Source organism: Pelmatolapia mariae, unplaced genomic scaffold (assembly GCF_036321145.2).
Source record: "Pelmatolapia mariae isolate MD_Pm_ZW unplaced genomic scaffold, Pm_UMD_F_2 NODE_ptg000601l+_length_23891_cov_1, whole genome shotgun sequence".
Lineage (NCBI taxonomy): Eukaryota > Metazoa > Chordata > Actinopteri > Cichliformes > Cichlidae > Pelmatolapia > Pelmatolapia mariae.
The window spans coordinates 1-13387 of NW_027052284.1; the positions used below are offsets into that span (position 1 = coordinate 1).

The 13387-nt window shown below is 40.4% G+C and overlaps 1 protein-coding gene across 1 annotated transcript; it reads left to right on the top strand.

Moving 5' to 3' along the window:
* Positions 1 to 13: 13 nt before the first annotated feature.
* On the top strand, positions 14 to 4992 carry LOC134623380 (atypical kinase COQ8A, mitochondrial-like; the record flags this gene model as incomplete). The annotated part of the gene is given in 9 exon segments (XM_063468540.1): positions 14 to 163; positions 429 to 510; positions 656 to 749; positions 1916 to 2057; positions 2243 to 2350; positions 2465 to 2530; positions 3451 to 3537; positions 3723 to 3866; positions 3868 to 4992. Coding segments are annotated over 9 exon segments (1026 nt in total), but the record flags the coding sequence as incomplete, so codon positions are not given.
* Positions 4993 to 13387: the final 8395 nt, after the last annotated feature.

The window sequence follows — 13387 nt, forward strand, 5'->3', positions numbered from 1 at the left end:
ACTTGCTCTTGTCTGTCTGCAGAAAGCACTGAACAACGATTTGGGCCCAAACTGGAGGGACAAGCTGGAAATGTTTGAGGAGCGCCCTTTTGCGGCAGCGTCCATCGGGCAGGTTCACCTTGCACGGATGAAGGATGGCAGGGAGGTGGCCATGAAAATACAGGTTAGGATAAAAACATGTGACACTGCGTCCTCGTGTTGTTAACATCAGCACTGTCAACACTCGCTTAAACTTGCATGCATACAGGAAACGCATAATCTGATCAGATGGATGCGTTTCCTTACAGAGGAACATGTGAGCTAGTTATCTCATGCTTTTACTGAACAAAATAGTTTTATTGCTGTGCTAACTGTTTATAGTAAATATGATTGTGTGATCAAATTAAACAAAGTGTTTGAATGTTTTTCTCTCTGTCTGTTGTCTTCAGTATCCTGGTGTGGCTCAGAGTATCAACAGTGATGTCAACAATTTGATGACGGTGCTGAATATGAGCAATGCCCTGCCTGAAGGTACACACACACACACACACACACACACACACACACACAGAGCATCCTCTTCATCTCCCCGTGTCTACTTCTCTCTACCTGTTTCTGAGTTACTGTTTCCACGACTAGTCCCAATGTTTTTGTCCTGTTTTGTTTGTGTCTGTAGGTCTGTTTCCAGAGCACCTGATAGATGTCATGAGAAAAGAGCTAGCCCTGGAGTGTGACTATATTAGAGAAGCCCAGTGTGCAAGGAAGTTCAGGTATTATGCAGCAAATGTTGTCGTAATCTGAAAGCCAAGCTTGAGAAAATCTTTTTATTTTTTCCAATAGTTCAATAGTGTATTTCTAAATTAAATTACTAAAGGAAATAATTTTTAGCTCATATGGCCAAAGGACTCGTGAGCTCATACTATGGCAATTTACGAGAATTGCTTTTTGTGGGGCATTGCTCAGATTTTAGTGATCATCTAATAGGTCTTCACCCAGATTGTGGTCAAATTTGAGGTTCTGAGTGTATTTTAATTTCTACTAATTTAGCAATACACCCAACCAATGACAAACTTATCACTTTGTTTCCATATTTTATAAACATAACTTAAATCCTGGATTTCTAAAACTCAGTCCATGCAAACCTTATTAAACCTTTAAAAAAAGAAAGATTTAGGGTCTAGCTGTCATAAGTTCATATGAAGGAATCTAATGCTATATTACACTGGAAGTGGGAAGTCAGAAATCTTGAATTCTGGGGTCATGATCAGCCCCTCAAGTTGAACTTGCCACTTATAAAAGTCTGAGAAGTCCCACCATCCCTAACTGCGTGATTCAAGCAGGATAAATGGCAGTAAAGCTGCAGAAGTTGTATTTGTGACTCTCTAATTCAGCGAGGCACAGAGAAACGACCAGGCTGCAGCATTGCGTTGTGCTCCAGGTATTGTTAGTGATGGCTCCACCTGGCTTCAGAGCAAAACAGAGCCTGTATTTGTACTCACTGGAACACAGTCACCTCGTGTGTGACAATCATTCCCAGCTCCAAGATCTGACTTCCAAGTCAAAAGGAAGGCTGCATTAAGCTATGTGCTGGGATAAAGTGGACTGTAGACTTAACTGTCATGTCAGTGACAGCACACTATCGTACTCGACTGAATCCCTGATGCACTGATCGAGTATTTGAGCTCACATCATGGCTCGATTCTCCTTTCTGTCCTTTCTCCGCACTGTGCAGTCTGCTCTCCGTCACCCCTGAAACACTCGGGTTACACAGATATAGTTAGCTTATTCCATCCCCCTTTTTAAATGTTCGTTGCTTGGGTTCAAGGTCAGGCTGACTGTGATTGCTAGCCAATTTTATATATAGACTTAACACTCTATGTGGAGCGTTGTGAAGTTGTATTTCATGTGTTTTTGTACCTGCTCATGTCTGGCTCAGGGAGCTGTTAAAGGACCATCCGTTCTTCTACGTACCAGAGGTGATAGACGAGCTGAGCAGCCGCCATGTTCTCACTACTGAACTCGTTCCTGGGTTTCCCCTGGACAAAGCCGAGAACCTCTCTCAGGAGCTGAAGAACGAGGTACGGATGGTTATGATTACACAAGTTAGTTTGTGCAGAGGGGCTTTCTCAACTGCTGACATTCCTTTCTTAGCTGATCCCAGTTCAGTTAACACACTAAACACCACAAACAAGCAAAAGCGAGTACAATCTGACATGTGTTTCTTTTCAGCAGATTGAATGTATACCTTTGTTTTTTCTTTCAGATCTGCCTCAACATCTTGACTCTGTGCATCAGAGAGCTGTTCGAGTTCAGGTACATGCAGACCGACCCAAACTGGTCCAACTTCTTCTATGATCCACAGACGCACAGGGTGAGTTTCAGTACAACCTGTTGTGTGTTGTCATGAAGTTTGTTCAGCTATAAATATAAGTAATATGAAGTCGGCAGTTAATGGGAAAGTGGTAACTGCCGTGTGCTCCTCTAGGTGGCGCTGTTGGACTTTGGAGCCACGAGAGGATTTGATCAATGTTTCACTGACGTCTACATAGAGGTGAGACCAGGCAGCCTCATGTCAGCTGCTATATAATCATCATGAATGGTGATGATGTATGCTCTTTATGGGGCTTCACTAACTTTTTCTCTGTTGATCTTCTGACTGTGGGACATTAATCTCAGGTTATCAAGCCTTAAATGACTTTAGTAACTCTTAATGCTTCTGCATACCAAGACATTTTGGCCTATTTCGTTCCTTCTTTCAACTTTGGGGGATCAGTTTGGGTTTGGCTCCTTCTGTTTCAACATGACTCATCACAAGTGCCCAAAGCAAGGTGCATACAGACATGGATGGTGTAGAAGAACTTGACTGGCCTGCACAGAGTCTTGACCTCAACCTGATAAACAACCTTTGGGATGAATTAGAGTGGAGACTGTGAACCAGGCCTTTTCATTCAACATCAGTGTCTGACCTCACAAATCTTAAAAAAATCAAAAAACAAAAAAAAAGCGGTCAGAAATTCCCATAAACACTCTTAAAGCCTTCCCAGAAGAGTTGAAGCTGTTATAGCTGCAAAGGAGCCAACATCATATTAAAACGTATGGATTAAGAATGGGATGTCACTCAAGTTCATATGCATGTGGAGACAGATGAGCGAATCCTTTTGGCAGTACAGTGCAGGTGCAGCTGTAATATTTCTAGCAGTAATCCAGAGACGAGACAACATAAAGCTCCAGTAGTTGTACATCTCCCCTCAGGGTTTACGGCTTAGTTTTTTCGCTGATGTTGACATTTTGTTACTCACACTTGTACTCATTTGCCTCTGATGATTGGTGAACTCGATCTTAATGCCAAATCAGAAGGTGTTAAAAGACCCTAATTGTTCATGGCAACCCAAATCCTCGCAAGAGATTCGAATCTAAATTTGAATGAAGAAAAAGAGAGTGACATGTGCGACCTGTGTGTGTTCTGTGCAGATAATTCGTTCAGCTGCCCAGGGCAACAGGGAGGGAGTACTAAAGAAATCTATCGAGATGAAGTTCCTGACCGGTTACGAGTCCAAGGTAATGATCTCTTTGAGCTTTTTCTGCCTGCTCTGCTTTACAAACGATGGCTCTGTCAATGTGGAGTAGCCATAAACAAGTAAATAAGAGTTGTAAAAGTGCGCAAACATAATGTGTTAAGCATGTGTTTTGGTTTATTAAATGTTTTTGTTCTTTTGTTTTTTTTTTTTACTTGTGTTGTCCAGGCAATGGTGAATGCCCACGTGGATGCAGTGATGATCCTCGGCGAGGCTTTTGCCTCCTCGGAGCCCTTCGACTTCGGTTCCCAGTCCACCACCGAGAGGATCCACAACCTCATCCCCGTGATGCTCAAACACCGACTCACCCCGCCCCCCCGAGGAGACGTACTCGCTCCACCGTAAGATGGGCGGCTCGTTCCTCATCTGCTCCCGGTTAAATGCTCAGCTGCAGTGCAGGGAGATGTTCGAAATGTCGTATCAGAAGTACTGGGAAGGCCGCACGCCACCGTCTGACTCGGCATAAAACCAATCAGTGTTTGGAATTATGATGGACTGGATGGGGGGAGGGGGGCCAACAGAAAAGTGCCCATAGATACCAAAACGGAGGAAGGAAACGGTCGTCGAGTTCCAGCGTGTTGGGCATCCAATGAAAAGACCCGCATACATATCAACACCCATCATTTTTGGTTTGAAAGAGGGAGCAGCAACACGGTGTGCGTGTTGCGTTTAAGGCCAGAAGAAAAAAAGCTGTAAGAGACAAGAGTGAAGGAGAGAAGCAGCCTTGTTTTAGGTGTAAACTGAGTGTAAAAGGTTGAATTTGCATCTCTTGATGATTTCACGATGATTCTTGCATCTTATGTTGCTGTGTTTTGTTGAGCTTTGGGATAAACTGTAAAGTTTGCTCTTTACCGTAAATGTCACAACATTGCATTGCGTTAACTAAGCTCTAATTTTAGGCCAGAATAACAATGCAGGTATTTCTGCTTCTTTTTTAAAAAAAACACATTTAATAATTAGATATTATGGCTATAAATAATAGGTATTGGTCTAAAAGCAGACTGCAGAAAATTACAGTCTTTTTTTATAAAATAAAAATAGAGATGATGAGAATTATTCAAGCATTTTGTTTTGTTTTTTGTTTTTTTTAAAGGGGGTGACAAAGTGATATTTCTCAGCACTTACACACAAGAATGTGTGACTTTAGCATATGTATATGTAGTATACAGGATCTTGTGTATTATTGCAGCCAGACAGTACTAAATGATGTTGTTTATAGCTTGTAGCTTCTAAGGGAAATTGTTTTGGGCATGAGATTAAGTCAAGCTTAATTCACAGGAGGATGAAAGTCTCTAAATTTAAATAGGTTCTGTCCTCTTATTGGGTTTTAAACAGTGTTCATATGGACTAACTAGCCAAGTTAGCATCATTGTTGCTCAAAATTTAAATTCTGTCAGACATAATTCAGATTTCCTGAATCTGAATTGTTCTTTTTCCTTATTTTTCCGTCAGAAACTAACAAACCACATGGATCCATGTTGCTCTCTGCTTAGAAATGAATGTTTCCCAGAAGAAACAGGTCATAGCTCACACATCAAACACTGGACCTGAATGTTCACAAACTACCTGGATGGGAAGCGCTCGTCCTGATAACGCACAAGATCAGCTTGTGGGCTCGGCTCGCTCCCGCAAGTCGGTAATCTCTCCACGCCTCCTCGGGTGAAAATTCTCCTGACTGGTGTGTGACTGTGAAAGTTCTCTGTGATCTGCTGTGTGAATACTGTTATGATGATCTCTGGTGTGAAAATGGGGGGGAGAAAACAAAAGGAAAAAAAAAACAAGGTGCCTGATGTTTCTAGCAGATGGTTTGTAGCTAGAAATCTCTACTTTATATTTCATATTAAGCATCACTGAGCAGAGGGTTTCAATTTTGTAATTAAAATGCATTCTTAACTGAACGTTGTAATAAAATATCGTATGAAAAGAGTAAATGTTTGAGCTACTCTGGTCGGGGTGTCTCTGTGTGGGTTTATGTGTGTGTGTGGTCCCTGTGAGCCCATTTAAAATGACTGTACAGCTTTACGTTATCACTGTTACCCAGGCATATGTGTGTATAACCCAGATTTTGATGTGTGCTGGCCCCTTGGTTAGGTTGTAATCTGTTTTTAAAAGAGAAAACGAGTGAAAACACAGTAGAGGGAGAGAGGTCATCTTCCTTATTTAGCTACGTCTTGGCCAGCAGTGGAGGAACTGGCACAGAGCCTGGGAAATGAGAAGGCACGCTGAAATATTCAGACGATGTGAACCCGCACACTTAAAATATCCGAGCAAATAAATCATGCTGTTACCCGCGCACAGGGAGTTTGGGGCGAGTGGGCGTAGACAGACACTCTTCCTCTATGAATTTGCCCTCTTTGTGATACTTTTTGTCTTTGTTCGGAGAAACCCAAACCTATTGCAAGTAATTTCAGTTAACTGGTGCTTTCATCTTTCAGTGTGAAGTGCATGAAGAACCTGATGTAATTCACTAAATATCCAGCACACGGCGCTGCCGTGTTCTCCCACAGCAACTTGACAGGTCAGCCGCTGGAGTAGAGACAACATCCTAATGAGAGAACAAAACATAAGCAGCCTGAAGCCAGACGGATAATTATATGGAACTCAGCTGGCTGCAGGTACAATAATGCTTTATTAAAAATATCCGGTGTGCAGAGGCGGGAGAGATTACACACAGCAGCAGTGATTAAATCAGGTGCATGTACTTATGACACTGAATGCTGTGTGTGTGTGTATGCATGAGAGATTCATATAAATGCACACATGAAAAGTCATAAATTATACCTCTGACCCTGAAGCATGTGTTTATTGTGTGTTAGAAAATAGCCAAACTAATTATACAACAATTAAGTATTGGTATGGAAAGCTTGATCAGGGTTTTATTTTATTAAAACTAGTCAAATACAGTCTGCTTGTATAAACAGTACTGTGCAAAAGTCTTGAGCCACCCTTTGTTTCTGCACGTTTTGCTAAGAAAAAGGAAAATGGGTACAGTGATATAATGAAAACTAACACCTGTTGACACTGACTTTCAGTCCAGTTCTTGTGTAATCTGGAATACCTCAGCCTTTCTCCCTGTTTCCCTTCCTTGATGGTGGCTTCCTGATGGCCACCTTTCCACTGAGGCCATTTTGGATCAACAGTAGATGGATCAACTGATGGTCCAGTTCATCGCTCGGGCCCTGTACCAGATACCAGCTTCCTCAAGGACACACTGCATGGCATGCCGAGATATGCCGTGATATATAAGTTTTTAGCTAACAGCTCTCTGAGAACTGCCTTGTTAGTGCAAAAATGCTATTTTATCCCCATCAAAGGGTGTTATTTTTGATGTTTTTCATGGATTTTTCAGGTACAAGGGCTGGACTGAAAATAAGTAAAAAAGTACCTTCAGTAAGCCTAAAAACTATTGCTCGAGATCACTTTAAAAATGAAAAGAAATGTTAAAAAATTAGGAGTGCCTCAAGGCTTTCACACAATACTGTATAATAATGTTAGAAAATCTATCTGAACATCCTGTTTATCAAACTCAAAATACTTTTTAGAACTACTTTATAAACCCTGGCTGTGTGGCAGTTGGTTAAGACAGGCATCCAGCATCCATGTTTGGATTAAAACGTTTTTCTAGCCCACGTAGGTGCTGTGCTTCATCCCAGTGCCCTGAATGTCTGTACTGACACTCCAACTTGCTGAGCTGAAAGAGAGTTGTCTTAACTGTGGCTGTGTTTACATGACGCAGAGGATGGTGGGCGTGTTAGTAGGATGCCGTGGAAGAGACATCTGGTCAGAAAAAGCAAGGGGTAAGAAATCCTTATTTGGTGACCGAAATCAAGTCTGGGTACAATCAAAAAGCCAAACTGCTCTTACTGCACAGCCTTTACCAGGTTTCTTCAGCGTGTTTTTGCACCAGGTTTGTCCTCGTAAGTGTGGAGAAGGTCAATGACACATTTATTTCTTTTTTTTAGCAACATGGGAGCTAATTTTTATGAAGTAATCAAGACCTGCACATCTCAGCCTCTAAATCAGATAAACTCTAAATTACCTCATATTTGGTAAACACATTTTAACTCCTGGCCCACATACAGCAAATTTGATCTAAAGTGGGCTGGACCAGGAAAAATAATTATAACAACCTGAACAGATGATGACCAACCAAAGATACCTTTAAAAAGTGCAATTTCAACAATAATTAATTATTAAATTTTTAGTAACATTGCTAGAGCACCCCCCTTTTGTTCTGTCCTCTGTCACAATGCTCCCACACTGCCTAAATAATATTGAAGTCCGGTCTCTGGGGAGGCCTATCCACAACCAATAGTCATGTGTCATGATGTGTGTGTTTGGGATCATTGTCATGCTAAAAAGGTTTCCAGATGGTATTGCAGTGGTTCCAGGGGCGTAATTTCCAGGGGGGTTAGGGGGTTTATGACCCTCCCAATAATCAGACGCAAACAATATAACCCCCCATAATTATGAATTATGTTGCATAAATAGGCTGTTGATTTTCTTTACTTATTTCAGTTATTACCAGCAAAATGGTTGCATATTTAATCATCTGGGAATTTACCCAGATTAATTTATTTAATTTATTTATTTAGACCGAGATCTTGATCTTGGTGTAGTTCAACCTTTTTCTTCCTCTTTCCCTTCCTTAAGAAGGCTTTTTGGCATCCACCTTTGCACTGAGACCATTTCTTATTAGGCTTCAGTGAAAAGCAAATTGAATGCATCTCTCAGCTCCCGTGTCACATATTTACTGGATCCCCCCCTGTTTTTTAAGCACACAACTTCCAGACACTATGCTGTACATAGCTTTTGTTTTTCAGGTGTTGCACTTCTTCTTTTTTCCTGTAATTGTCCAGTTTTCTGGGTTGTTGTTTTTTTGAAGGACACACTACACAGCATGGGGAGTTACATCCAGTTTTCAGCTGCTCTTTGGGAATCACTACAAAAATACAATTTTATGTCAGACTGTTTTATCTTTGGCATTTTTTGTAGATTCAACAAAAGAAATTGGGTCTAACTGTTTTTGCAGCAGACTTTTTAGGCAAAAGTTGTACCTTTTGCCTAAAGGTACAACTTTAAATGAGATCTTTGCAAAATTGTCCGTTGTAAGCAGACACAGCATTGGTTCTTCCCTTGGGTTTGGTGCCTGTTTTATGCTCGAATGATTCATAGTTCAATGGTAAATGGTTTAACAATCAAACATAAAGATGAAAATGGTAAGGTACAAGGCTGGACTGAGAATAAGTGGGAGAGAAAATAAGTCTGGAGAACTATTGCTCAAGACCAGCAGTTCTTGAGCCACTGGTCTTAAAAATGACAAGACAGTCTGGGGGCAAAATATACAGTAATACAGGGTTGCTCAAGACTTTTGCACATTACTGCAGTTTCTGGATGAAACAGACTTTCAACAATCAAGTTTATACTGGAGAAAAATGTCAAACATGTCATGGTCTGCAACCAGCTAAGCAGACACGTTCAAAAATACGAGTCAAATGAAAGTCCACAAATGATTTATTTACATAAAAATGTAAAGCATAAATGCTGCTTTATGGTTTCCAGATGAAAAACAGAGACTGCAGCTATTAAACCAGATTGAATGCAGGTGAGACACTCCACAAATATGAGACACCTTTAATTTAGAGGATGAATAACCAAGAAGTCTTTCTGTTAGGTTAGTAGGAAGCAGTTAATAAATGTGCAAGAAGTCATTGTAGTTAATGACTGAGGCATATATTGATTCAACAAAGCACGCACCATACAGTTACAAGTTTCCCATATTTGGACTAAAATGTCTTTTAATTGCAAGACTTTTACATCTTTTGCCTCAAACTGCTTAATACCGACGCAGCAAAGCCACAAAAATAAGCCACAATCATAAATTATGCAAGTGGTCATTTGACACCAAAGATTCATGCAGAAAAAAAATACTGTTTTACAATTTAAAAAAAAGCATTACATCTATTTAATGTTCCCCCTTAAACACACTAAAGAAACAAAAAACAGGATTATGACAAAATCGTTTCATATTTAGATCTATGAAAAGAAACTCCAGCACCACACATACAGAAACACATGTGGGAGAACATCAGTCCATTGTAAGGCATAAGATATCGTCACCATTACAGACATCATTACCATCGTCATCATTATCATTACCTTTATGTTCACACACTAACACTGTACAACATGTGCACATTTAAAACATAAAAATATTGGTGTTCTCAACTAAAATACAGAAATCTTCCTAAAAGGCATTTGTCTAAAATAACGAATATTAAAACAACTCAAAGTGATATATCAGCATTACAAAGTATGGGGTAAAAATCACATGAATGAATGAATTTGTATTATTACGAGTCCACTTTTCTGTTTCATATGTCATAAGAAATGATTCGCGTGCCTGTATTTAAAATGCTCTGAGGAGCATTTTTACTGTTTTCAGCAGCAAAATACGGTAAAGTGCTGTTGGTGAGATTTGCTATTGTTTAAACTATAGTCAGTAGTCACAACCACTTCATTAGGTACACCTTGCTAGTAATGGGTTGGATCCACGTTTGCCTTCAGAACTGCCTTAATTGTTCGTGGCACAAATGCAACAAGTTGATGGAAACATTTCTCATAGATTTTGGTCCATGTTGACATGATAGCATCACACGGTTGCTGCGGATTTGTTGGCTGAATCTCCTGTTCCATCACATCCCAAAGGCGTTCTATTGGATTGAGATCCGATGGCTGTGGAGGTCATTTGAACTCACTGTCATGTTCAAAAATCAATGACCTCGGCTTTGTGAGTTATTCTGATGGAAGTAGCCATCAGAAGATGGGTACACTGCAGCCACTGTGGAGGCTGTGGTGTTTAAACAATGCTCAGTTGGTACTCAGGGGCTCAGCAGCCTAAATCTTTGAAAAAAGGCAGGATGGATTCACGCTTTCATGTTGTTTACGCCAAGTTCTGACCCTACCATCTGCATTTTGCAGCCGAAATTGAGACTCATCAGACAAGGCAACATCTTTCCAATCTCCTAATGTCCAATTTTGATGAGCCAGTGTGAACTCTAGTTTCAGTTTCTTGTTTACAGCAGACATGAGTGGCACCCAGTGGTCTTCTGCTGCTGTGGCCCATGTGCTTTAAGGTGTAGTGCATTCAGAGAGGGTTATTTGAGTTAATGTTGCCTTCCTATCAGTTTGGCCATTGAAATCTGGCCATTCTCCTCTGACCTCTGGCATGAACAAGGTATTTGCTTCCAGATAAACTAGTGCTCACTGGATATGTTCTCCTTTGCAGACCATTAATAACCACATCACATTCTCCATTATGACGTTTGATCTTCGTCTTGACCATGTCTGCATGCCTTAATGGACAGAGTTGCTGCCATGTGAAGTATACCTAATGAAATGGCCAGTGAGTGATTAAGCTTTACAGTGTAACACTGCAGCTGTTTATTTGCTATTGTAAGGTCATTTTATCATTTCTATCATAATCTCTATAAGCAGTCTATTATTGTAAAACACTGACCTTGCACCACTCAGTTAAGTCATTGTTGTTGCAGTCAGTACTTTTAACAGCTACACTGAAGACAAATGTCGGGCTGATTCATCGCTTTAAGAGTCTTTATTGTGGTGGCCCGCTCCCAGCTAAACCCTACCACGGCTCTCAGTCACACATCCACGAGAAACCAAACTTTGCATCCACAAGAATCAGGTCTAAGCATAAAATAGCTGATGGTGATTTAAACGTAAGCATTTGCAGTTCCTTAAGTCCTGGCTCTTGCCAAAGAAAAAACAGCACTCTATTATAACTTAAAAAATGTACAATAGCCGGCCATTAATGTTCTTCCCCGAACGTATCTGCATTTGAAGTCTTAGTGGTCAGGGAAAGAAATAGTGTATAAATGAACCTGATTTTATTTATTGATTGACTGATTTATTACAATGCAGCTGAGCTAAGCACTTATTTCCTGCCAACACACTTAATAATTTTGATCTAGTACACTGTTTTTCATTGCCATTTACTTTATTTTTATAGCCTTTTTGACTTGTTATACTCTTGGGTATTTTTTAAGGGAAATAGGGCAATGATGTGGTGCATGAGAAAGCTGATGGGGTATCATGGGAAAGGCTTTATTTGGCTCAACAGTTCCACTGCAACTTACAGAGTGATGCACATTTCTCCCCCTTTTAGCCTCAGGACCACTTACACAGCTGAACCACATTCTTCAGTCTCCCTCTTGAATATTGCACACTATCCATCACACAAACGCGCCACTTACATTTGGCTGCATGTGACACGAAACAGTGAATTAATCAGCTTTAAATGTTTTTGATCTGATTAATGTTTCAAAAAGGGAGCTCGGAGTTTCTAATGGGAGGAGCTGGCGGCTTCCACCGACTCTCATCAACAAACAAACAATAGCTGTTCGAACATGGGCCTGTAACTTTATCTTCATCATAATGTGACAGACAGTGTGTCTTCCAGAGTGATTAATAGTGGGAGCTGATATTTTGAGACTGTTAATTAGATACAGTGCAGGAATAATGTGCTATATCCCTTTGGCACTGATTTACACATTTAAGAGGTATGAAAACTCAAATCAAATATTCATCAGGAAGAATGAGTCATTTTTAACTTGTTTTTTTTTTCAGGTTTTTTTAGGCTCACGCACATCATGTGACCAGCAAAAAAACATATTAGCTTTATTAGCAAGGATAAGATAATCGCCTGGTTGCAGATTTTCTATCCATAGTCATAGAGTTTTTACTCAGAGTTGAGTGAATATTGCGTAGCATGGTGTTGTATTATAACCATGACATGCTCCACAGGAAGACATGTGTGTTTCACAGCCCGGGCTCATGTGCTGTGACTATCAGATGTTGAGTTTTGGGATTGTTTTGTATGAAGATCGATGGACATACAGTGCTGTGGCTGTTACTGTATATCCTGACATTACATGGAGAAGACTGGCGATTTGATATTATAACAAAACTGTAAGGGAAAGGCCACAATACACTAGAAGCTAAGGCTAAAGGTAGTCTCTGATACAACATTTAAAACATGTGATAAAAAGTCCTGGGGCAGCTCAATCAAGCAGCTCACAAATTTTCCTTTATCCATATTTGGCAATGAAATCAAAGAACAATGAAAAAAAAACAAAAATCCAACATCACTTTTATAATTACTAAACAAAGTCAACACATGTAGTTTTTATTCATTATTATTATCATTATTATCCCTTATATTTCTTGTGGCTGTAAATGCTAAGTATAATTTTTGGCAAACGTAAATGTGACCAATCAGCAGCCAGCGATTAAAGATTTCCATAAACAGCAGCCTCTCGCTTCACTGTTCATTAATGAATCCATTCATCACGTCTCGGCCTCTACACGGTGTCAGCTCAAGGTCATTACTAATGAAAAAGTCACCTTTGGGGAGGTCAAAGAGGTCAAGCTGTCCGTGCGACCCATCAGCTAGCATGAGAGCGGCTTCCCTCACACATCCTGAGGAATGCCCTGGTCCCTGCAGCCTGAGGAGGGAGGGAACACAAGGCTCTCTATCATTTGGTGTCCCTGCTATCATTTTTAAAAAGGTTTTTAAATGCCTGCATGCAATTACAAATCATTCATTTTGAACTGTTGACAGTAATCATGATTTTACTCTTCATTTCATTCAATTTGGCAAAATTGAAAGCGAAACTTGGCAGGAGCCTGGTGGGGCCTACCACGAGGCATGAGGGGCAAAACTAGGCTGCTTTGAATCCTGTTGTTGTTGTTTGAGATACTTTTGCACAGCTGTTTCTGCATCTTTTTGCCATCACAGGTGGAGGTGAGCTGAA